Source organism: Theropithecus gelada, chromosome 12 (genome assembly GCF_003255815.1).
Source record: "Theropithecus gelada isolate Dixy chromosome 12, Tgel_1.0, whole genome shotgun sequence".
In the NCBI taxonomy this organism is placed as follows: Eukaryota; Metazoa; Chordata; class Mammalia; order Primates; family Cercopithecidae; genus Theropithecus; species Theropithecus gelada.
The window spans coordinates 115861176-115887984 of NC_037680.1; the positions used below are offsets into that span (position 1 = coordinate 115861176).

The following is a 26809-nucleotide window of genomic DNA, read 5'->3' on the forward strand; positions in this document are numbered from 1 at the left end:
AAATGGAACAAAAATAAGTACATTTAGGTCACTTATGTATTTTGTAAAAAACAAATACGCTACAGTAAGTTTTACTACTCCTTTTGAACGTACAGAGTCTTGGTGAAAGCTAGGAAATGATAGTCATCTTGAATACTGTGTCTCAAGGTAAAATCCCAGGAGCTCTACAGCTGTGTGTCAGCATGGAACCCCACTGGGTCCTGAGTCCGGGTTGTAGCACTGAAGGAAAGACAGCAAGGGGACGGGGGGCAGAGATGGAGGAGAGTACAGTGAGGGCTGAGGGAGACGAGGGAGCCTGGGGTCCAGTGCGAACAAAGCCACCATGAGCCAGCTGGGTTCAGGACCCTCACAGACAACCAAGAGCCCGCAGGCCCAGCAGCATCTTGGAGGGAAACAGCCGCCTACGCTCTCCAGGGGACTCCCAAAGGCCTGGCCTACGCGCTTCGGTCTCCGAATCAGCTGTGCCTAGCTCCCTGAGAGGCAGAATTTGTCTTTTCTATTTGTATTTGTTTTCCTAAAAAGGGGGACGGAGAGAGAAGCAAACATGAAAATAACGCCCCAAGGCCTCCGTCCCCACCACTGCGTATCACTCCTAAAGGGCCAGCACTCCCAGTGTCTTATTGATTAGGTGGCTGAAAGCTAACCAGTTTAAAATCTCAAGGTCAGATATAATTCAAAAAAGTTTAGGTAGATGCCTCAGTTGATTTTTGTCTTAATTTTAATTTCTTAAAATTAACTGTAATTTTCATTATAATTTTCCCCAAAGTGCCCATTTTTTGCCATGTTCTCATGAAATAAACAAAGGGAAGGATGGTAAGTGACCACAACATGAAAGCTTCAGCCCAAATCTCAGAGTTCGCTTGGTTATACCAATCACCCAGTCACTCCTTCAGTCTCAACATTCTAAGGACTGGCAAAGACAGCTCAGAGAAAGTTCACAAAAAGACAGAGGACGGACAGATAAAGTTCCCTGATGGCAAAACCCACGCTCGTCGAAACTAACTGTGATACAAAGCCCGCGTTGCAGGACAGGGCCCCAGACGGCAGGGCTGGACCGGCGGGAGCCACCAACCCTCCTCGCAGGGGTGTTTCAGCCTCAGCAACTTTCTAGGGGACAGCCTCCCTTGGCCTCCACATCCCTCAGGGGGCTTCCATGCCCAGCCCAGCCCTCTCACGGCATGAACCACAGTGGACCAGGATGCCTGCTGCCCTGCGTGCCCTGGCCAGGGAGCTCACACAAGCAGAGAGGCTCGATGCCTCCGAGGTCCCAGGTGCCCAGCGTTCTGCCGCTGAGAGGCTTGTGCTCCTTGAGGGCAGGTGACCAATTCTAGCAGTGCCAGATTGGCCTCTGATGTGCTGCCCAGCCTCAGCCTACCTAAGCACTCAATAGCAGTAACACTGGTTTCCTCATCTACAAAACAGAAATAACGTGTCCAGCTCATGTCATAGGCTATATGCAAGCACAAATGAAGCAGCAGCAAAGCAAACCTCAGAACAAACCTGCTGTTTATTGCGTTCTCTTAAACGCGCAGAGGGGTTGACTTGGAGCAAGCAAGTCATCAAGACTGATGTATTATTATGATGAGTTTTGAATACCTATGGTCAAGGAGAGCCAGACCTTTACAGCAGTAGCTCCTGCCTCACACAGCCTGGCACCCGGAGGCAGCCACGCACCTGCACACCTGTCCACGTGCGACCTGCCCCCACCACCGGGTGCCTCAATCACAGCCTTTCTGTTCCCCGCCAAGCTGTGCTCAATGGTTTCTAATGATTCTCACGCCGAGTTTTCTATGTCAAATACATACCAGGAGTTCATTCTTAAATTTCAATATCATTAATCATCCAACATTCAGCATCTCAGAACTCAGAAATTTGCATTTCTACAATAGTGGCTTTGAAAAAGGGACACAAATGCAAATGTTCCACAAACTGTGTAAGAATTTCCAGAGAATTGCCAAAACAAACCATCAATGCTCCATTGACAGTGAATTTTCTGAGCTCTTCAGAATGACTGAGTACTCGTGATTTTTAAAAGACAAAACACAATTTGAGGATCAAAAAAAAAAAGTAGGTTGAAAAATAAGTCCTTGACTACATGATTTCCAGAACAAACCTTGACTGATTAAGATCCCAGATAATGATGGCATGGAGAATCCAGGCTAGTGACAATCTGAGAGCTGCAGACGCCCCGTGCCGGGTGGCTGGGAGGATGCACATTCAGACAGGCGGGGCTGTGCGTCAGAAAACGTACACAAGTATTTTTGAAACCTTTCCTTTAGAAAGCGGAAGCAAGCGGTACATGGGGATCAAAAGCATTTCTCACCCCAACATCAGCCTGAACCATCAAGGCATTTCCGCTGTCCTTCTCTAAAATCTCCAGTTGACGCAGGGCTGGTCTACTCTCCCATGTTCTCATGGCTCAACCTCACTCCCTCCTACCCAGAATCCCCAGGGCTGCTCATTGCAGGGGCCATGAAGACGCTCTTCTCCAGCTGGCACCAGGCGTGCTCTCAGGCCCTGTCTCCGTGTCCGAGCTCCCCTGGACTCCTGCCAGCTGGCTGCACCTGCTGCCTGCACACCCCCTCCTCCTGGGAGCCCTCTTGAGCCTCCCGCAAAGCCACTCTCAGCTCCCAGGCTTTCTCATTACCTCCTGCCACCCTGTTTCTGAGCAAGGGTCACGCTCAGAATCTGCAACCCACCTGCGACCAGAAGCTCAGAATCAATGTCTTGGGTTAACTGCAGGTCTTCAAAATTCCTTTTCTGCCTCTTAAAACTTTGTAGTATTGCTAGCCGGGTACAATGGCTCATACCTGTAATCCAGCACTTTGGGAGGCCGAGGGGGCAGGATTGCTTGAGTCCAGGAGTTGGGGACCAGCCTGGACAACATGGTGAGACCCAGTCTCTACAAAAAATTTTAAAAGTTAGCTGGGTGTGGTGGCATGCACCTGTGATCCCAGCTACTAGGGAGCCTGAGGTAGGAGGATCACTGAAGCCCAGGAAGCTGAGGCTGCAATGCACACCACCACACTCCAGCCTGGGCGACAGCAAGACCCTAACACACACACACACACACACACACATCACCACCACACTCCACACACATCACCACCACACTCCAGCCTGGGCGACAGCAAGACCCTAACACACACACACACACACACACATATCACCACCACACTCCAGCCTGGGCGACAGCAAGACCCCAATACACACACACACACACACACACACATCACCACCACACTCCAGCCTGGGCGACAGCAAGACCCTCACACACACACACACATCCAACGCACACCCTGTGCAAAACACAACACTCTCAACCCTGTCTAAAACACACACAATCCCTGTCTTAAACACACACACCTCCGTCTCACACACATGCACTCACCGTCACACACACACACACACACCCTAACACACACACATACACACCACCTCACACATCCATCTCGCGCACTCACCCAACACACGCACACATACACACCCTGCCTAAAACACACACTCTAAAACACACATACACACACACCTTAACACGCACATCCTGTCTAAAACACACACCCATACTTTAACATACAGTCTAAAACACACACACACCCTAACACATACACCACACNACCCATACTTTAACATACAGTCTAAAACACACACACACCCTAACACATACACCACACCCTAAAACACACAAACACACCCTAACACACACACACATGCACACAGACCATAACACACACACCTGTCTAAAACACACATACATACACACCTTAACACACATATATCCTATCTAAATACCCATATCTTAACACAGTCTAAAACACACACACACCCTAACACACACACGCATGCACACACACACACACACCCGTCTAAAACACACACACCCTAACACACACATACCCTCACACACACACTCCAAAACACACACATACCCTGACACATACACCGTCTAAACACACGCCCTAACACACACACAAACAGCCTGTCTAAAACCACCAGACACACCCTAAAACACACACACATCCTAACACATACACACACAGTGCGTAAAACACACACACCCTGTCTAAAACACACACACACACCCTAACACACTGTCTCACACACACCCTAACACACACACCCTATCTAAAACACACACACCCTAACACACACACATCCTATCTCATACACACCCTGTCTAAAACACACACACATAACCTGTCCAAAACACACACACACCCTAACACACACACACACACACACTCTTTGCGGTATTCCTGAAACATTCAACCACTGCAGAGCATTAAATGCCATAAAAATGCATCTTTATGAGATCATTTCTATATTAAAATTGATATTATTTTATATATATTAAAATTATTATATTAAAATATTGGCAGCCACAATGGTTAAAATAAACAGATTCAAGATCAAATAAAGTTAGAGCAGGACATGAGGACTGGAAGCACCCCCAGAGCGAGAGCCTTCTCCCTGGGACTCACAGGATTAACACTTAACAGTGGTTTGAAGCAATTGGATTACCAGGAACTCACTAACCACCAAGTTATTGTTGACAGAGACTTTTTAGCTGCTTTTGTGTAGATGGGGTAGTTCAGACTTAATTTCTTAAACAGAATATTAAGAAATCATAGAATGGCCCAAATTAAAACACTGATCTTAAATTACACAAGTTTCCCACAACATCCTTTTCTTTATTTTTTTTTTTTTATTTTTTTTTTTTTGAGACAGAGTCTTGCTCTGTCAGCCAGGCTACAGTGCAGTGGCACAATCTCAGCTCACTGCAACCTTGCCTCCCTGCAACCTTACCTCCCAGATTCAAGCGATTCTCCTGCCTCGGCCTCCCAAGTAGCTGGGACGACTGGTGCGCACCACCACGCCTGGCTAATTGTTGCATTTTTAGCAGAGACGGGGTTTCACCGTGTTAACCAGGCTGGGCGTGAACTCCTGACCTCAAATGATCTGCCCACCTCGGCCTCCCAAAGTACCAGGATTACAGGTTTGAGCCACCGTGCCTGGCCACTTATTTTGTCTTGAACTCAACATTATCCGTACCTCGCACCAAGATTCCAGGAGCGAGAGGATGCTCAAATTACTCGCCACTGCCTGCTCGACCAGCTTCCTATCGAGAGCATCATCTGGGTGACACAGACACGTCCCGGCAAATCCACTGCGGGGCTCCTTGACACTGAGAACATTTCTGGGCAAGACTTTCTCTAGGCACAAACGTTCCAGAAGGGAAAGTAAATGACACTGGAGGGACAGGGTAGTTTTAAGTGGGTGGCCAAGTAACAACGTCTGCCTTTGCTGCTGGCCAGTCAAGTGGCCAGTATCCTAAGCCCTTAACCACAAGGAAAGACAAAGACAGTTACTTGGGGGAACTGTCCTTGGAGGAAAACAAGCGAATGGGAGGGAAAAGGAGCCTTGGCTTGTCCTGCCAGCAGGCCCCTGTAGGCTTCCCGTCCACGCTCCTGGTTTTATGCCGGGGACTCGGCTTCAGGGCAGAGGCTCTGTGCCCTGCATGGCGCATCCCCACAGGGAGGGTGTGGAGGGCTGGCCGGGCAAGGGGCGTAAGGTTCCAGGGCCTCCTTTCAAAGGAGAGCTCTTCCAGGCTAAGTCAATCCAGGTTCTTTCCTCAGGCCGCTCACATCATTAGAAATCGTTATTTAGAGCAATAAAATCCCAACAGTTAAGCAGCTTTGACGTCAGAGAACCAGGGCCTGACTCTGGCAAAGTTCAGCGGGAACAGCAATAAAACCATAACACAAAACTCACCCAGCAGCAGACGACTTTCACAGAACACAGGGAGAGGAAAGCCATGCACACCACACTAGAAGGGTACTTCATCATCAGGGCAAAGCCAAGTCACACTCCAAATGTGAGAGGGGGCCCACGGGCAGCTGGACTCCCCCAGCCCGGCCTGCCCAGGGAGTGAGGGGCAGCATGGTCACCCACACCAGGTCACACAGGAGCAGAGCCCCACGCCAGGTGGTTGGGCAAGGGTAAGCCAGGCAGGCAAGAGTGAGCCGGGTAGGCAGGGCAAAGGACAGGGCCAGCCAGAAGAGGACGGCACAAGAGACGCATGGAGGGAGGGGAGGTACAGCCAGGCAGGCCCCGAGCACCGCATTGCCCGGTGATGGCAAGGCAGCCCACGACCCGGCTCCTTGGCTCAAGGAAAAGGAACAGCGGTTCCGTGGCTGTGCTCCGACACACCTAGAAATTTCCCGCTCAAGACGGCAGACTGAATCTTTCAGTATTAATGATTTCTCTTCTTCCCAAAACCCACTAAAATGATGAAAGACAAGATTGGAAAGCACTTCCAGCAATGCCTGGCAGTGGACGAACAGGTGCATCAGCTGACAAGAAACGCAGAGGAACTTCCCGAAACTAGAGTGCTCTGGGGATGGAGCTGCCGGGGAAGCCACACCAGCAAGTGGGCCTTGCATGGGAGTGGGGACACAGATCTGCGCAAGCCCCATCCCCGGCCCGAGACGTGGACACAGGCCGCTGCGCCACCAGCCAGTGTGTGCGTGTGGTGGCACGCGTAGGTTTTGGCACAAGGGGTCCTGCCGCCCAGGGTCCTCTGGGAGGAAGGGCGGACACGTCAAGGAAAGATGATAGTGGACAGGGCAGAGGAGGCAGCCAGCGGACTTCAGGCCCCAGGCAAACCACCCCAGCTGCACCCTCCCCACAGACGGAGAGCAGAGAATGGGCTGGGCGGAGGGGCAGCCCTGCCCTCGCCAGCGCGGCCGGTCTTCAGCCTCCAACCCACTGAGACAGAGAATGGAGAGGTCGCGGGTGGCAACGAGGCGCATACAACCCAACTCACAGGGGCAGGACAGGCCTGGGCAGGCCGGTGATCAAACTGAACTGCAGCGGCTGAAATTCCCACAGAAAAGGCCAAACCCAGCACCCTGCGGTTTCCAGAGCTGAGCCTCAAAGAACACAGCCTGAAAAGGTTAGAGACAAGTGGATGGAGAAATATTTGTTAGCCAAAAGAAACCAAGGGTAGAAATACCTCATGAAACACTGTAAGCTCTTGGTCAAAGAAACATTAAACAAAGAGAAATATATTGTATTTTGATAAGAGAGCTGATCTACCAAAAGAACAGTCATTAATTTTTAAGCATTGAAGAAAACATTGAACTATATAAAGCAAAAAATGGTTATTAATGTAAAAAGAATATTACAAAACTATAATCACAGTAGAAAAACACACTTTTCCAAGAAATCGAACAGACAGAAAAAAATAAGTAAAGCTATACTGATTTAAATAACGAGTTAATATATAAATAAAATAACATATAAAGCATACATATCCTCCTACATATAAATAAAATATATATAAATGAGAGAATTTTTTTTTTTGAGACGGAGTCTCGCTCTGTCTCCAGGCTGGAGTACAGTGGTGCCATCTTGGCTCGCTGCAACCTCTGCCTCCCGGGTTCAAGCAATTCTCCTGCCTCAGCCCCTTGGGTAGCTGGGACTACAGGCATGCCCAGCTAATTTTTGTATTTTTAGTAGAGACGGGGTTTCACCATGTTAGCCAGGATGGTCTCGATCTCTTGACCTCGTGATCCACCCGCCTTGACCTCCCAGAGTGCTGGGATTACAGGTGTGGGCCACCGCGCCCAGCCAAGAACTTTAAATACAATATTGATATATACATATAGCTGTTTTTAGGCTAAAACAAAATCATAAGAGCATACTTTCTCTTCAAATGCCTGCAGAGCATGTACAAATTATGATTATGTGTACACCAAGTCATACAAAAATATGCACCCCCATTAAAACAATCAAGTGAACTCAAACAATAATTTTCCCCTCGCACACTGACAAAAATGAAAGAGACTGAACCTGCCCAGTGCTGGTACAGCACAAATGAAAAATATGCATCCTCTTACACTGGAATTAGGAAGATCAGCTGGAACAAGGCTTCTGGAACAATCCGACAGTAAACCTAATGCTGTTTTTAAGTGCATGGGCCCGCTGACCCAGCTTCCACTTCCTGGAACTTGTCTAGTAGGGATACTTAGAAGTTTACAAAATATATGTATAATAATTGTTTGATGCCAATTTGGGATTGGTATAAACACTGCTACAACCACATAAATATCCATTCACAAGGGATCAAAAAGAGCAAGTTATATTTACACACAGACTGATACCAAAAGATGCTTATAACACATTAAAATGGACAGCATGTAAAACACAGGGCCCTGCATATAGAATTATACTCTATGAAAATGCTCACACACACAACACTATGTTTAGACACAGAAAAAAGATACGCTCTCACCCAACAGCCGCCCAGTGCAGGAGGGAGGGAGCCAGCTCCACTCGATGTCTGTTTAGATGCTTTGATCCACAGCGCTTAATTTTGTCTTGGAATCATCATAAACCATTTCTTTACATCAGGCAATACATAAACAATTTAACTCAATAAAACTTCCATGTCTAAAAAAACCTGGAATCCTGCCCTCTGGAATTTTCAGACAAAGCCGATTCCACCCAGGGAAAGATGTGTGTAAGCGCTCCAGGCAATCTCAAAGAGAGTTACCCAGACCCTGGGCCTCTGCTCTAAGGAGCTGGACCCACAGCCAAGGCTAACAGAGCCTCAGGTGCCTGTCCAAGCATCTGTTCAGTGGCCACCGTCTTCTCTCTCAGGTGGACGCAAGACAGAAGTCGATGGCTAAGTGCCCTTGAAGGCCACGGTGTGCTGGAAGTGGCAGGAGGCTGGGCAGCACGGGAGTGGCTGTGTAGGAGCCCCACACTCGGGCAGGTTGGTGGTGGGCCCCAAGGTTTCGTTATGGCGCACGCTCGGTGACTTTCTGAGGACGGACAGTGTGAAGTCGTTAATGGATGGCCCATGACATGCTTCGGAGGCTTTCCGAGGACAGACAGTGTGAAGTCGTAAATGGATGGCCCATGACATGCTTCGGTGACTTTTCGAGGACAGACAGTGTGAAGTCGTAAAGGGATGGCCCATGACATGCTTCGGAGGCTTTCCGAGGACGGACAGTGTGAAGTTGTAAAGGGATGGCCCATGACATGCTTCGGTGGCCTTCCGAGGATGCACAGTGTGAAGTTGTAAAGGGATGGGCCATGACATGCTTCGGTGGCTTTTCGAGGATGCACAGTGTGAAGTTGTAAAGGGATGGGCCATGACATGCTTCGGTGGCTTTCCGAGGATGGACAGTGTGAAGTCGTTAATGGATGGCCCATGACACGCTTCTGAAGCTCAGAGCAGGACAGGCTTGCCTCCCAATCCCGTGGGTCCCCCACCTGCCAGCTCTGTGACCTCAGGTAAGTTACTTCTTCCCTCCAGGCCTGAGATGATCTGGGGCTGTACTAAATGCATATAGAATTATATGTAAAATGCTGAGCGCAGCCTCTCACAGAGGCACTCAAACACCAGGAGCAACCATGGCCACCACCTGAATGGGAACATGAGCTTCTTCCCAGGCAGCCCAGACGCGCGGTCGGAGGAGCACTCCCACCCCTCACACAACCCCTCATAAAACAACAAAGACACTGAGCAAGAAACCAGCTCTCCACATCACAACCTAACCTTTAAACATCACCCTCGTCAAAAAGCACTTCTCTCCTGGCAGCGAAGAAACCCGTGCGCCACTCAAGTCAGCCTGCAAACCAGGGCCGCAGACTTGACTCCAGATCCTCCCAGGTTTTATCATTCTTCTTACACCAAGAGGAAGAACAAACCATCCATTCTGCACCGTGTGCTGTCAAAAACCAACAGTGACCACTATCAAGAAAAACAAAAGTCTCGAATTCAGAAAGAAAGCTGCAGCCACAAGAAAGTCTACTTTGGGAAAAGAAAGCCCCGCTGTGTGCCCAGAGAAGAAAGGACCAGGCCTTACCTGGATGGCTTTGGGAGCTCATTGCTGGCAACGTCCACTCCTTTAAGTGATTCGAAATGGCTCAAAATTTCCACGGAAACGATAGCTCCAGCGAGCTCCGAACTCCCACCAACACATACAAGTACCGGGACAGTCAGGGCTGGGTCACAGACGTTCAAGCACAGAGCCTTGCCGGCAAGGTCTCATGAGCCAGGTAACCCACAGGGAGAGCAGAGGCGTCCGCTGGCTTCTGCAGATGAACCTGCAAGGTTAGGAGAAAAGAGACTGGAGTTACAACATGGAAGTTCCGATCTGGAAAACAACATCCAACTAGGGAAATGATGACTTCCTTTTTTTTTTTTTTTTTTTTGAGACAGAGTCTTGCTCTGTCACCCAGGCGGCAGGGCAGTGGCACGATCTGGGCTCACTGCAACCTCCACCACCCCCACAACCCTGGGTTCAAGCAGTTCTCCTGCCCCGGCCTCCCAAGTAGCTGCGATCACAGGTGCATGCCACCAGGCATAGCTAATTTTTGTATTTTTAGTAGAAACGGGGTTTCGCCATGTTGGCCAGGCTGGTCTCGAACTCCTGACCTCAAGTGATCCACCCACCTCGGCCTCCCAAAGTGCTGGGATTACAGGCGTGAGCCACCATGCCCCACCAGCTTCCTTCTTTATCCTTGTTCTGACCAAGGACTGATAGAACAGTTCATATGGAATCATTTCTATAAATACGAGCAGTTGGGATTTTTGTTAGTAAATCACAGACATGTAAAAATGTCTCTGGAGAGCCGGGTTTCTCAGCCTCAGCACCACTGGGATTTTGGTTTGTGTATTTAGTTGTTGGGGTTTAGGGCTGCCATACACATTATAAAACATTTAGCAGGATCCTGGGCCTCCACACACCAGATGCCAGTAGCATCTTCCAAGTCATGACAACCAAAAATGTCTCCAGGGAGTGCCAAAGGTCCTCTTGGGGACAATATCATCCCCTGGTTCAAAATCTCTGATCTAGAGACAGTTTCCTTACTCATTCCAGAAGTTTCCCCAACATTAGGCTTTTGAGAGGAAGCAGAGTATCTTCCAACTAATACAAATTTATTCTAAGTTATATTAGCTTATGAAATAAATATGAAATAAAATGTTTTAAAAGAAAAATCACTTTCAGCACATTCCCACCACAGAATGTCATTACTGCACGTTTGCATCAGCCTCGATCCACAGACATTCATGTTCACAATGTCTGTGTAATCACAGAATTTAATTCTAAAGTCCGCATTCCTCACGTAACATGATAACCTAAAATAGTTCCCTCATGTTTCTGTCTTCGTAATGACCGTTTTCTTTTTCATTTTCTGCTTATAAAAACAATACATGCTCATCACAGGCAAGTATTTAAAAAGTCATCCATGATGCCATCACACAGAGACAAGCCCTCGGTAGCGTTCTGACACGCTTCCTTGCCGTTGATTTTCTTTGCCTTTTGCCCATACGAACCTCTAGTGATACGGTTGTCTGCCACGTTCTCTGGGCTGGTATTAAAGCCAGGCATTTTCCAATGGCATTAACAGTACCTGGTAAGCTTCGTTTTGAAGGGCTGTTTCCTATCCCATGTGTGACAGACAGCTGCCCCGTCCCACTTGAGGAGCTTCGGATGAGCCTGATGCTCCCAAGGAAGTGTCAGGCCAAAGAGTGGCATGTGACACCAGCTGAGCTCATCCAGTTCTCTTTCCAAGGCCTACCTCTTCAACAGATCAGTCACTAGATGAACCCAAAAGACACAAGTCTCAGAACTCCCACCACTGAGAGTCCCTGGCTGATCCCAGCTCAAGTACTTCTGTGTTCATCTTTCTTTAAAAAAGTGACAAATTCCTTTTCTTAATTAGTCTAGAACATTTTTTTTTTTTTGCCAATTAATTGCTTATAACCAAAGAACTCTAACCAATTCATCATATAAAGAATCACCCCAGCTCCCAAGGCTGGCTATCTAGATGCTTTCCAATTTTATGTTCATTGTATCTACAACTCTGATTAATATCTTCATGACTGTTGTTCTGTATCTGGTTATCTCCTTAGGAACAACAATGACTTGTTTGTCTTCAGGGTCAGAATGTTTATTCATCTCTTGGTCAGAAAGAGACATTTTCTTGAAGGGAATGTAGATGGCATATTTTGCAAACCCTCACAAATCTCAGATGACAGTATCCTTCACACAAAAAAACACATCTTGGCTGGGTATAAAAATCTTAGATCAGAAATATGTCCCCCTCAAATCTTTGGATGTCATTCCCCCCTCAACATTGTAGAGAAGTTTAAGTCCAGCTCAACCACAGCTTCTTTCCAGGTAAAACTTTGGGGGCCGAGTCTTGATGTTGTGATTGTTGCCATTTCCTTCTGCCTGGAATCTACTAGCATTTTTTTTCTTGAATCTTAAAATTCAAAAACGTTGTCAGAAGATACATAAGTAAGAGTCTTTTATTTTGTTCAAAACATGACTCTTTCAACAAATATAGGTCTTCTTTCTGCTCGGGAAAACGCTCTTCAATTACGTCATTGATTATTATTTTTGTTAAACTTGTTCTGGCTTCTTCAGAGTTCCTATGCTATTTGGCTGAAGTCTCCCCATCAGATCTGGCCTCTTTCACCGGTGACACATCTGTTGTTTATTCTGCATTCCCAGGCAGCCTCTCAAGTATGTCCTTCACTTCACTGCTGCTATTTTCCACAATATCCATTTTACTACTTATGGTTTCAAATACAGATTTTAACTAAGCCACGAACTCTTTGTTCTCAACCACTTCCCTTTAAATTCATCCCATCATCTTCTCACTCGGCCTAGTCCCTCCTCATGCATCACCTTCTGCCTCTTTCTGTTGAGCCAAGTCTTCTTTTAGCCAAAGTCTTTTGAAAATATTTTTTCCTGATTTAATTTCATTTTCAGAGGCATATTCTTCTGCACTTCAGAATATTTCTGTCTTCCACACATTCTGGGATACCTTGTTTTTTTTTTTTGACAGGTCCAAAGGTGAGGTTTATTTCTTTTTATTTATCCTCAAATAAGAATAAGCTCTAGTCCAGACCTGAGGATTGCCAAGAGGCTATGTGTGCTCACTCCTACCCTGTTCTGTGTTCACTTTAACACTGGTCAATTATGCTCCTCAAAGCTACTGTTCTGGCAAGCTGACATGCACAGTTCCCAGCCAAATGTCCAGTGTCTAGCAAGGTTTCACCTAACATCGCACTGACAGCTAGAGACGGATTCTTCTCCCAACTGCGGATTCAACAGAACACAGGCGTTTCCACTATAATAGAAATGTTCTGGAAGAACCTCATGCTCTTGCAAAACTGTATACGAAAAACACAAGGGCTTATCTAAAAAAACAGAAAACTTGCAGTAGACTATTCAAAACTATGCTATTTCATCACCAAGGTATTACAAAAATTAATAACTCAAGAAAAACATGACACAGTTTAAAAATCTATCTATCTACCTATCTATCTATCTAATAGTCCTAATAAACATCCAGTAAACTTAGAAATTTACCTTTTAAAAAGGTGAAAACAGTTTGATGGAACAGTAAAAGGAAGAATTAAAGCATCTAAGTTACAGAATCAGGGACAGCTAAACCCAACTATATCAGTGAGCATATCAAACTGTCTGAACACCCCATTTAAAGGGCAGGGGTTGTCAGACTGGATAAAAAAGCAAGACCCCACTTTCCCAGAGTATAAAGAGGAATCTTGTGAGGAGGACTAAAAAGCATTTGGAGAGAGGAGGCTATGTGTTTTATAAGGTACAATCAATCTTCCCCAAGCACGATACACCCAACTATGTGCTGCTTACAAGGAATCTATCTTATGTTTAAAATACACAAACAGATTAAAAGATGGACAAATGTCTATCATATAACTAATCAAAAGGAAGCGGTAATGGTTATATTTATATTGAAGTAAATTTTAAAGAAAGAACATTACCAGCAATACAGAAGACCACTTCATAGTGATAGCGGGGTTGGTTCGCCAAGTGGACACACAGTCTTAAACATTCATGCACCTGCTAGCAGAGCTTCATACTTGACGCAAGCAGTGTGCACAGGTATTCACTCACACCTCGATATTTCCATATGCGTTTACATTTCAACAATCATGAGTCTATACTGAGACCTCAGATCCCAACATCACAAGGTATAAAAATAAAATCATAATAAAATATAAAATAATAAAAGCCTAAGAAGAAATGGACAAATCTACAATTATAACTAGGAATTTTCACACCCTGCCCTTAGTAACTGTCAGAACAAGTAGACAGAAAGTAAGTAAGAACAGAGAAGACTCGACCACTACCGCCCAACTTGACCAAAATGACATTCATGGAACACTCCACAAACAACAGCTGAATACACGTTATTCACATTCTTTTTGGAAAACATGCACAGAACATTTACCAAGATAGAACATCTTCTGGGCCATAAAACCAGTCTCAAATTTAAAAGGACACAAGTCAAGTCATACAAAGTATGTTCTCTGACAAAACTGAAATTAAATTAGAAATCAGTAACAAAGATACCTGAAAATCCTAAGTATTTGCAAACTAACACATCATGGGTCAAAGAAAAAATTTAAAAGAAATTAGAAAGCATTTTGAAATTAATAAAAATGAAAATACAACATATAAAAATCTGCAGTGCTGAGGAGGACATGTAAGCACCAAATGCCTGTGTTAGAAAAGAAGGCTTCGATTCAATGACCTTAGATTTCACTTTAAAAAATTAGAAAAAGAACAAATTAAACTCAAAATAAGAAGAAGAAAAAAAATAACAGAAGAAATCAATGTAACAGAAAAGAGAAAAATCAATGAAACTAAAAGCTGATTCTTTGAGACTATAAAATTGATAAACCTCTAGCCGAGCTGATAAAGAGAAAAGACAAAGATTAACAACATCAAGAATGAGAGAGGGGGCCAGGTGTGGTGGCTCACACCTGTAATCGTAGCATTTTGGGAGGCCAAGGTGGGTGGCTTGCTTGAGCTCAGGAGTTCAAGACCAGCCTGGGCAACATTGTGAAACCCTGTCTCTACAAAAAATAAAAAAAATAAGCCAGGTGTGGTGGCGCATGCCTGCAGTTCCAGCTACTCAGGAGGCTGAGGTGGGAGGATCGCTTGAACCCAGGAGGTCAAGGTTGCAGTGAGCCAAGATCATGCCACTGTACCCAGCCTGGGTGATAGAGCAAGACTCTGTCCCAAAAAAAAAAAAAAAAGAACAAGAGTGGGAATTGACTATAGATTGCACAAATATTAAAAGGGCAATGTGGAATATTATGAAAAACTATATGCCAATAAATTTTACAACTTAGATGAAATAAACAAACGCCTTGAAAAACCCAAGCTACCAAAGCTCATTCGAGAAAGAGACACGACATCAACACACGTCTTCGTGGGCTGGGATCCATCAGGGCGGCCGGCCTGTGACACTCACTGTCATGATGTTTGCCTGGTGGTGACATCCAAATCGCCTCCTTTTTTCTGCACTTATTACTTAGAATTCCAATGCAAGGATGAGCTTTCACTGCTCCATCTTTCCAGTGACTCAGTAATCTACTTCCATTCGTATGGACTCACAGACAGTTACGTTATCCTGTGTTATTAGTCCAATACTGTCCCCATTTGTGTTGCTGCTAAAGCGCCAGCCATTGGGAGCCCCTGCAAACCAGCTCATATGTTTTTCTGGCAAGCCTCCACTCCAGTCTTTTTTTTTTTTGGAGCATTTGCTTACTTTCTGATTTTACAAGATGTCCCTGTCACAGCCCCGGAATCAATGGCTTCTCCAGGAAACCCTGGTTCCTTGTTTGGGAGGACTGTGTTCAGACCCAATCTAGTGCTAGATGTGCTCACTGCTGCTGGGCGACAGAGCGTGCAGGGCCCTCTTAGCAGGCCGTGTGCGTAGGTACTCACTCACACCTCAGTATTTCCGTACGAGTTTACACTTGAACAATCACGAGTCTATACTGAGACCTCAGACGCCAGCATTACAAGGTGGATTTTAGTCTTCCCCTTTCCTTGTTTTTATTAACTATCTTTCTAACAGTGGGAAACCTGGTTCCTATTAGCTACAGTGTCTTTTCTTATTTGTTCAATTCTGGTCCACACATAAAGTCGTTTCAGAATTGCTAACCTGTGCACATGAGAAACACATTCACGAGACCACCATTTATAGACGATTCTCGTCGTTCTCAGCCGTACCGTATCCAGGTAAGGCACTGGTTTCCAGAGTCATCAGGTGAGTGCATTTGCAAGAGAGTTAAATTCCTTGGTTAGTATATGTATTTCATTTTGGGTCCCCACATACTGGTTGGTTTTACTCATTTGTTTATTTTTTGGATATGTAAAAAGTACAAATATTTTAAGTAAAAAAAAGTGTTCATATTGATATCTGCAATTTAAGATTTCACAGGTTTTAACATGAATTTCCCTTTAAAAACAAAAAAAAAGCTTTTATATTATGAAAACTTCAAACATACACGAAGTAAAGAGAACTGTGTTACAGCCCACAGCCCCTAGCTTCGACGCCGGCCAACACCTTGGCATTCACGCTCCATCGGTGCCTCCTTCCACCTACACTGACATGGCCAAAAGTTAACCGCACCATTTTGAAAATGGGTATACCCGTGCAACCCTATTACTAGGTGAGTTTTTCCTTACGTTTAAATGCACAGCCAAGCTAATGAGAAATACGTTTGACGGCATCATGTGTCCAGAATCCGGCTGTGTCATAAACAAGAGGGCTTCTCGGAATCGTGTGTCCTCTGCACTGAGAGAAGCAGAAGCCACTGCAGGCTTCTGAGCAGGACAGAGGATCTGGGGCTGGGCTGAGATGACAGAAGCAGCTTGGGCAGGGACCCCTTCCCAGAGCTGGCAGGCGGGGGCTCTAGTCACTGGGGAGTGCTTGGAGAACATTCCCCACCACTCGGTCACATACTCAGCCTCCAGGTCTCCTTTTCAGCCAGAAATGGTCGTTCCCTGGTGCCTCTGGTGAAGGCTCACTGAGAGCCGGGTCACCAGGGCCCACCCACAGCCTCCTGGGAGGAAGCCAGTGGGAGCTGCGATTTAGAGCGGAAGCCGAAGACTGGGGGACTCTGCAGACCAGTACATCTGACACGAGGAGGCTAAGAAGCCAGCTCCAGAACCTGCTGGGCAGAACATCAATGCCCACGGTCTGTGAACCCTTCCTTCTGGGAACCGGTGAGCACACAGAGCGCTTGAGCCAAAGGAAGTGAGGATTCAGGTTTCACAGAGCAGGCATTAATGCTGCACCGAAGGGACACCTGCACCTGTTAGGAGTTCACGATTGCAAGCAATAGAAATGGACTTTGGATAATCTAGGCAAACAGAGGACGCTCCTGGGAGGGAACCGGGTAGCTGGCAAAACAGGTGGAGGGACCCAGAGGCAGGAATTGATGGAGAATCCCTTCAGAACACTGTCCAACCACACTTGATGGCCTGCGCTGAGCCACAGCCCTTGACTGGGGAGGCCAGGACACCCTGACAGATAGCGCCACCAAGATGAGTCCAATGGGAACAAGGGTCACTCCTCGAAGGAAAGCTAACGTGTCGTTACCAGAGGGGGAAATAGGACCAGGCAGACAGATGCCAGACAGTCGCAAGGGGACCTGGAGACCCCGGCTCCCGTGTTATAGCTGGGGAGACTGAGTCAGCAGCCATGATGCTCAGTTGGGCTAAAAAAGTAGCCACAGACAGGACCATCAGGGTCTGCCCAGGTGCCCCGCCTTCCTGCAGCAGGACTCCAAGCTGCTCTGGCTCTGGCTGGGTCTGTTGTGACCCATGTGCTGGCTTATCTGATGAGCACCTGCCCCGTGCATGGCTGCAAGTTCTGCTAAGAGCAAACGAGGACATGCGTCTCTTTGCACCCCCGGACCCTGGCTTGGAAAAGAGTACTAGACAGGGAGCGGGGGCACCCGAGCTCCACCTAGCCCCTCGGGAAAGAGCACCGGACAGGGAACGGGGACGCCCGAGCTCCACCCGGCCTCTCGGGACAGGGCACTGGACAGGGAGCAGGGGCGCCCGAGCTCCACCCGGCCCCTCGGGAAAGAGCACCAGACAGGGAGCGGGGGCGCCCGAGCTCCACCTGGCCCCGGCACTGCCCCAGAGGGCTCTCGCACCCTGGACCAGTTCCTTGTCACCCCTGAGCCGGACTCTCTTCTCCCCACCTAAGTACTGGGTTAGAGCTATCAGCATCCCTGGTGTGCTGTGGGAAAGGCTCGGGGCCATGCTGTCTGGAAATGGAAGTTCTCCAGATGGCTGAGAGGCTACAGGGGAGCACAGGGAAGGCCCCTCTCTCTCCACCTCCACACCCACATGTCCCACCTCCCAGAAGCTGCTCCTGACCGCCCCGCCCCAGACGCTCACTCCTGTCACCCTACTTTCTTGCCCTTCCAAGTTCTTTCCTTTTTCTGATATTTCATTCTACGTTGCCATTAAGTAGTTGTTTATGTTCTCATTATCTGTCGGCCCCTCTGCCTGTCCCTGGCTGGAATGTGACCTCCTGCTGAATCCCTGACACAAGGCACACAGTAGGCACACAGTAGGCACACAACGAAACTGTGAACTGGATGAACGTTTTTAAGGTCTTCCTGGATTCCCCTCAGAAACTACCTCACAGCAGGGCTGAAGTTGAAAGCAAATTGCAAAAGAAACCGTTTTCTGCCTTCTAGGGGCTAGAGTGAAGTTTTAAGGATCTGATATCAAGGATTCCAGGAATTCACAAGTTTGTGGTACTTTAAGCCTCAGGACTTCCAAGCCTCTGAGAGCCTGCAGAGGGCTGCCATGAGAAAACCAGAGGCACATACAATGCAGGGAACTGCTGTTGGCCCTCAGAATATCTGGGTTAAAAGAAAAACTTCACATACATCTTCACGAAGATCACAGGCAGAGAGGAGAAAAATTAAGGAGTTAAGAACAAACAATTCTACAGCTGAAAACTAAATGAAACCCCTCATAAAGAAAGCAGTGCTATCTCGAGCCCACCAGGAAAGCAGAGTCTTTTCCATTGGATCTGGGAGAGAATCCGTCAGTCAGCCGTCCGCCTGGCTTAGTCATATCTCTCCGCTGTCTGCCCATTCCGTCACTTTCCCCTTAGGTGGTGTGTCTTTGAACAACCCAATGCAACACTCACAACATAAAAACGTACTACAAATTAAATGGTTTAATAAGACTGAAGCATGATCTAGTTCTTTTTATCTTGATGTATGTGTCTAATGATAACTTCACTAACCAGATTAGACAACTACGATGATCACTTTTCTAAGAAAACACATGGAAAGCACATGCTACTAAGATCTCAAGAATCCATTTGTTTCTGAAGGATGTTTGAAATGTGTATCTGCACATGCCTAACTAAAATACATTCTAATAAATAATAGACGAATGTAGACATACTACAACTTTCAAACACAATGGCTTTTATGACTGTATTTTCCCCTAACTTACCAGATGCACTAAAAGTCCACATTGAGCCTCAGAGCCTGTGATATTAATTTACAAGCACCTTTAGCAAGACGGGCATGGTCACTCTGCCAAGTGAGCAGTTTCTGACACTGGGCATCTATTTATATAAAGACATCTCTTTATTTTCATTTCTGCTCCACACAGAATAAATGAAAGCAAATGGATCACCAACGCTTAAGTGTGGGTGTATTTCCTTCACCAAACACTTGGAGTCTAAGGTTACCTATGGTTCCTCCCTCCTGCAGCTTGGAAATTTTGAAATTTTAGTTGACTTACTTTCATGGAATAAGCCATAAACCTTCCAAAGAGCAAAAGTCTTAGAAGCTATAAATCCATCAGAGAACATTCTAAAAAATCTTACCAAGCTACCACAAAGAAACATGACAGCGCGGGGAGGGCCAGTCTGGTCCCTTACCACAGACCCTCCCCGCCCCATTTCACGGGAAGTGACTGTGGTTCAAAGTGTTCACCATGGCCTCAGCCTGCCATGCTGGTGAAGGAACGGCAAGCACTAGAGAATCAAAAGGAGAACCCAGAGGCACACAAAAGAGAGCAGCCTGCAGAACCCAGTCCAGAACAGCAAATACAGACCATCTCCTGGGCAACAGAGAGCCTTCCCCAAACAGGGAGTGAGGCCAGGATACCCACTCTCATCACTTCCGCTCAACACCCTGGCAGAGATCCTAGCCGGGGCAGTAAGGCAAGAAAAGAAACGAAAGCAAAAAGATTAGAAAAGAAAATGTCACTCTTCACAGATGATACAGTGTATACACAGAAAACTCAAAACCATCTACCAATAACTACTAAAATAACCAAGTGAATTTTACAGGATTGCTGAGTAAAAGGTTAATGATGTACCAAAATTAAAAGCTATTGTATTTCTATATAGCGGCAATAAGCAAATACAAAATAAGCTTTGAAAACAAGATAACATGTATAATAGCATACAACATTGGCAAATATCCAGGACTAAATCTATCAAGAGACATGTAAGAATTTTACATAGAAAACTACAAAACGTAAGTGAAATTAGAGATCTCGATACATGGAGGAATATACCACGTGCATGGACTGGAAAACCCAGTGAGATTCAGATGTCAATGTTTTGCAAAGTAATCGGCAGTCAATGCAATCGCAATCAAAATCCCAGCAGAATTTTTTTGAAAACTGACAATTTTACATTTTAAATGGAAGCACAAAGAACCTGAAATAGCAATCTGGAAGAGAAACAAGCTTGGGGGACGCACACTACCAAATATCAAGACTTCTTCTAAACCTGTGTAATTAAAGTAAACCAAGGAGAATATGCCAGGATGAGACCAACACAGAGTCATCTGATTATAGTGAAGATTCCATCCCAAATCCATAGGGAAAACAGGGTCTTTTCAACATGCAGTGCTTGTGTCAACTGCTCTTTTATGCTAAATGAACCGCAGCCCATACAGCCCGCCATGCTGGAAATTAGTGTGAGCTGGATCGCCGACCTAAATGTTAAAGGTAAGCAATGAGGCCCAGTCTGAAAGACAACAACAAAAAATATCTTCAGGTGGGCAAAGATAGACAGATGTTAAAAAGGTACTGACCATAAAGGAAAGAAAATGATAAATTGTGCTGCACTCAAATTAAGAACATTGGTTTATCAAAAGATGCAGAAGACAGAAAAGGCAAGCCACAAAACAGAAGAGACCCTGCCACACATACACCCAGCAAGGGACGGATATTCACAATATATAAATAATTCCTACAAATCACAAGGGGAAAAAAGGCAGAAAACCTGAATGAAAAATAAGCGAAACACATCAACAGGTACTTTACAAGACAGGATTCCAAGTGGTCAATCAACACATACAAGGTCCTCCGCCATCTGTGACCGCAGGGAAATGCAGCAAGCCACCATGGAACACTCCATACCCTCCAAAATGACTAAACTCTGTAAACGAAAAGATACTATGTGTTGGTAAGGGTGTGGCTGGCCGGCACTTGCACACGGGGCCACACAACAGTGAATGGCACATACCCTGTGGGAAACCCCTCAGTGGCAGGTACTACAGCCAAACATACAAGTGCCATGCCCCAGCAACGCCACCCCTAGCATCTACCCAACAGAAAGACAGCTACAAAGACACGGCAGCATTATCTGTTATAGTCAAAAACTAGAAACCTCCCAAACAGGCCAAGAGCTGCATGAATAAATACGCTGTGATATCATCATACCACAGAACACCATACAGCAGTAAAAATAAACAAACCACACCTATATGCGGTAATACAGATAAATCACACACACATCATGTTGAGAAAAAGCAGACACACAGCAGCACCTACTGTGCGGCTCCATGTGCATAAAATGTGAAAACAGGCAACACTAATCCGCGGTGGGAGATGTCCAGACAGGTTCCCCTGGGCGGGGTGGGGGATGGCCACTGAAGGAAGAACAAGGGAGCGGTGGGGGGCTGGAACGCCTGCTCCTTGGTCCGTGGAAGAGGAGCCAGAGCCTTCACTTGTGGAAAGTCAGCACCCGCATACTCCTCCTGGCTTGTGTACTTTTCTCATGTATTTTATAATTTTATAACTCATGTATTTTATAATTCGATAAAAAACTGGTGCAGACCAATGACTCAAAGCCATCTTGCACCAAGAAAGATCCAAATAGTAACACCCATCTGACTGGTCCATTCAACTTGCACGATCTTACCTGGACTTTCTGGACAGTGAGGAAGTATTTTATAGTTCTTGCCACCATTTTCTTACAATCAGCACATGTAGGAGAAATAGTCGCCATACTACTCCTCTTAAAAGAAACCTCACAGAAACAGAAAAGAATTCTTTCAGGATCCACGGGGGTGCAAACACAGAGTGCAGATTTTAAATGGAGGAAAAAACAGGGAATTCCCAAAGGGGTACTAAGTCAGCTTTATCAGACAAAATATAAATGAAATCATTTTAATTTGTGTAATTAAATGATTAATTTAATTTGAATTTAGTGTAAGTAAAACTAGAATAAATTTTAAGCTTTAGAAAGCGAACTGTTGCTATATGACATTTCTGACTCCTGTCTGTACAGTGAGTTTAATAAGCACTGTTTTTCCTGAGTGAAATGTGGAGTGCAAGGTCTGGCTATTGGGTTTTATAAGAGTGTCATTTTATGATACACGGCCACATGGCACAAGACTTCAGCTATTTTTCCCCCATAATTTGTTGGGGCAGATTTATACTTTAGTTTCATAATGGACTCTACACTTGAAAGTAATAAAATTCCACTTCGCCGTGTTGTAACAGGAATAAAATAGGAAGCATTTCACACAATCCACAGGCTTATGCTGAACAAGGCCAAAACAGGCTCTGCTGAGCTGAGGCCACCATTCCATCTGAGGCTCTGACTCCCTCCACCCAACCTGGAACATTCAGAAGATCGGAGGCCAAGAGGAAAAAGAGGAGGAGCCACGGGAGCCAGCAAGGCTAGGTCTTCAGAGCCATGCGCGTGGCACCGGGGGACACACACGGACAGGCACGCACAGGCCAGGGTCGTCAGGGTCATGCGTGTGGCACCAGGGGACACACACGGACACTCATGCATAAAGCAGGGTCATCAGGGTCATGCGCGTGGCACTGGCAGACACAGACACACAGATGAACACACAAGAACAATTGTCCATTAGCAGCAACAGAGCATCAACTTTCTCCACGGAGGAAAACAGACGTCAGCACTGAACTTTCTCCATGGAGGAAAAGAGATGTCAGCACTGAGGCCCTTTTGCAGATGCCCAGGTGTGTTTATTGCCAGCCTGCAGAAGCGTAAGAGCGGATAAAGATCCACATTCTGGCCTACGATCTCCAGCATGTACAAACTTATTGGCAAAATAAACTCTGGAGATGAAGAGTCCAAATGGAGAAGGCATCCAGCTAAAACAAGACTTGTTTCCGTTCGCTGTGAAATAAAAGAATTTCAGAGAAAAAGATTCAGGCAGACACAGAGGAGGCCCAGGGAGCTGACTTACAGTATGAAACACTGGGCTCAATGGATCATTAAAAAACATCAACCGTGCCACGAACCCCCCGAGAAAGCAAAAGGCCAGCGGGGTCCCAGGCAAATGGCTGCAACCCCACGAAGGACACATGACTTATCCCTGCCCTACACAGGGCACCCCCGGGGCAGGTGACAAACAGCCCCAGAACCTTATGTCAGTACCAGACTCAGTAAGGAAAGATCTCTTCTGCCATAACCACCATTAACCCAAGCACACATAGCTTCACCAACAACGCACCTGAAAGCCTCCATCACTGACAGGCACTTGAGGATGGAAAATAGCCCTTTGACAAAAGACTCTATCAGTCAAATGAGTGATCAGCCCCCAGGCCTCAGCCACACACAAACCCTTTTCTAAAACAGTGGTCCTCATAATGCGATTTGGGGTCCCAGAGGGTCCCCAAGACCCTTGCAAGGAGTGTGTGAAGTCAAATCTTTGTTCATAATAGAAAAATGTCATGTGCCCTTCTCTCGTGGGAGTACAGCGGAGTTTTCCAGAGGCCACGTGAAATGGAATGAATGAGAGCCGGTGTGAGAAGCAGAAATGCTGTGGTTGTTAAGCCATGCCTTCCAGAGACTGGCAAAGGGTAAAATGATGCCTCTCTTCTCATGACACTTTGTGTTTTACCAAACGGTTATTTTTCATTAAAAATGTTACCTATCTATTTAACACGTAATGGGTTTAGTTTTAAATGAGTAAGAACATTTTTTAGATGTGTGTTAGTTTCTAATACAATAAATACCAATACAGGTCGAGTATCCCTAATCTAAGAATCCACAAACCAAAATGATCCAAAATCTGAAATTTTCTGAGCACCAACATGAAGCCCCCAAGTGGAAAATTCCATTCCTGACCTCATGCGATGAGTCACAGTCAAAACTGTTTTGCAAACAAAATTATTAAAAATACTATATGAAATTACCTTCACATTATGTATATAAGGTGAACGTGAAAAACAAATTCCATGTTTAGGCTGGGTGTGGTGGCTCAGCCTGTAATCCCAGCACTTTGGGAGGCTGAGGCTGGTGGATCACCTGTAGTAAGCCTGGTCAACATGGTGAAACCCCATCTCTACTAAAAATACAAAAATTAGCCAGTCATGGTGGTGTATGCCTGTAATTCCAGCTACTCAGGAGGGAGGCTGAGGCAGTGGAATCGTTTGAACCTGGGAGGCGGAGGTGGCAGTGAGCCGAGTCACGCCACTGCACTCGAGCCTGGGCGACAGAGTAAGACTCTGTCTCTAAATAAATAAATTTATTTATTTCTTTCTTTCTTGTTTAGACTCAGGTCCCATCCCCAAAATATCTCATTATGTATATGCAAATCTACAAACTCTAAAAGCCTAAACACTTCTGGTTCCAAACACGTCAGAAGGACAGTCAGCCTGTGCATTTAAGTCATTTAAGCAAAAGCTCTTTGGAGTCCAGGCTAATTTGCAGGAGTGCGAAGGGCTCCTGAGTCTGAGAACCATGGCTCTGCAGGTGTGTTCCAACCCTCTTCCTTCGGAGACACAGGAGGGCCCTGAATGTCAGATGCGAGGGATGTGAGGCCCGCAGAGACACAGGAACTTGGCTGTGAGGGATTCAGGGACTAGCAAAGGGGACAATGAGAAGACCTGGAATGCACCAGTTCAAAGCACAGCACTGTCTGGCGCGGCCGGCGCTGCTGCACTTCACCTTTCCTCAAGTGGAGCAGGTCTCATCAACGCAACAGAACAGCTTCTTGAAACAAACTCAAGATTGGCAAGTGCCAAGAAAAACTGGAAACTGCCATGTCCCAGCCGCCCACCCACTTCCTTCTCTATTGGGGGAGTGTCCCAGCCGCCCACCCACTTCCTTCTCCATTAGGGGGTCATCAGGGGGAAAGTGAAGGCCCTCCTTCCTGAGGAGAGGGACATAGGCTGTTTCCTCCAGACACAGACACTCCCTGGCAGTCAGGACCGTCCTCTCCATGCCAGTCTCAAGCTGCAGGTGCCTCTCCTGCTCAGGTGAGGTGGGAGACCCGGGCAGGCAGCCCTCCCTGTTCCACAGGTGAAGTGCTTATCACTGCTGGAGTGGACCCTCCTAAGTACCGAGTTCTTTGGGATCAAAGCAGTAAATGTGCTTTGGTTCCAGGTGATAGCCCAAGTTCCTCCCCAACTGTACTCAAAACCATCAGGGTTGGCATCGGCAGCTGAGGCCGCCCTGCAGATCGGAACCCACAGACAATCGCGGTACCGCTGCTCTGGTTACTCACGGACGTCAGAGAGCCCTCATCTGGGAAGAGGTGAATGCCAACCCCACGGGCGGCACCCCACTTCCCTGGTGACCCCAGGGAAGCTGCTGGAAGGTGACAAAAGACCTGCACACACAGGCAGTGGACGGGCTCGCCGGCGGGCAGGAATCCTCTCTGTTTGACAAGATGCAGACAGGCCCTCTCTGGTGACAGTCTCCAAGAAAGGAGGGAAGGCTTGGACAAATGCCAACAAGCGGGATGGAAGACAGCAGCACAGCCCGTCCCCCGACAGTCCCCTTTCATCTTTCCAGGTCTGAATTGCCCACAGTTCTGAGCAACAGCATGTCTATGGTCACAGCTCACACCTGCTGATGGCAGCAAGCAGACTGCCTGGTGGGGTGGGCAGCCCGGGAGCCACAGGGCTCCCCAGAGACAGCCGCGTGGGCTGCAATGACTCCAAGCTACAGTCCCACTGCTAACCCGGTTGGTTTCCCAGGTGTGTGAGCGAAACTCAGAGGTTCGTTAAACTCCTACTTTCTAAGTTTCTTTATTGTTGCAATTGTCTACAAAAAGCGTTTTTATTTTAATGTAAAAAGCAAAGCTATTTCTATTTTAAAATAAATTAAAACTGCTGCAGATAATCAAGAGATGGGTCAAGCCCTGCTCTCATTTCAGTGTACGCAGTGCAGCCGGGCATGAAGTACTTATTATAAACTCATGAAGTCAGATGTGTTCAACAAAGCGCCTTGGAAGCCAGGTTGCTGGATGGCACAGCCCATGACGTCTCAGCAGGCCTGGGCCACCTTCTCTCAAGCAGGACTCACAGAATCGTCGCCACCTTTCACAGAGAACAACAGAAATGAAAAGCTCAAAGACGCTGAGGACAGTGCGGGGTGCGTGAAAGGAAGTGGCACGGATGACGCCCGAAGGCGTGCACTGAAAGTGGTGTTATGTCCCCATGGGAACTTCCCGTTCCTCCCCGGTGGGCGGAGAGAATCACAGGACCGCCTCATCCTGGCATCTCCACTTTTCTTTCTCTGAAAGAACAGACAATTGCAGCATGACTGGCTACACACTTCATGAGGCAGAGAAAAGCATGCCCAGACGCACGGGGCCCTGTATGGGAAGACAGGCCATCTGCCCTGTGTCCCTGGGACTGGCAGGTCAGTGAGGTTGGCATCCCAACCTTTC

At 46.7% G+C, this 26809-nt stretch overlaps 1 protein-coding gene across 1 annotated transcript in view; it reads right to left on the reverse strand.

Moving 5' to 3' along the window:
- HDAC4 (histone deacetylase 4) overlaps positions 1-26809 on the reverse strand; it is a 345400-nt gene that overhangs the window by 287880 nt on the left and 30711 nt on the right. Inside the window, exon 2 of the mRNA XM_025404973.1 lies at positions 9879-10119. Coding sequence (XP_025260758.1) covers positions 9879-9900 — 22 coding nt within the window. The 5' untranslated portion in view covers positions 9901-10119. The remainder of the gene's footprint in view (positions 1-9878; positions 10120-26809) is intronic.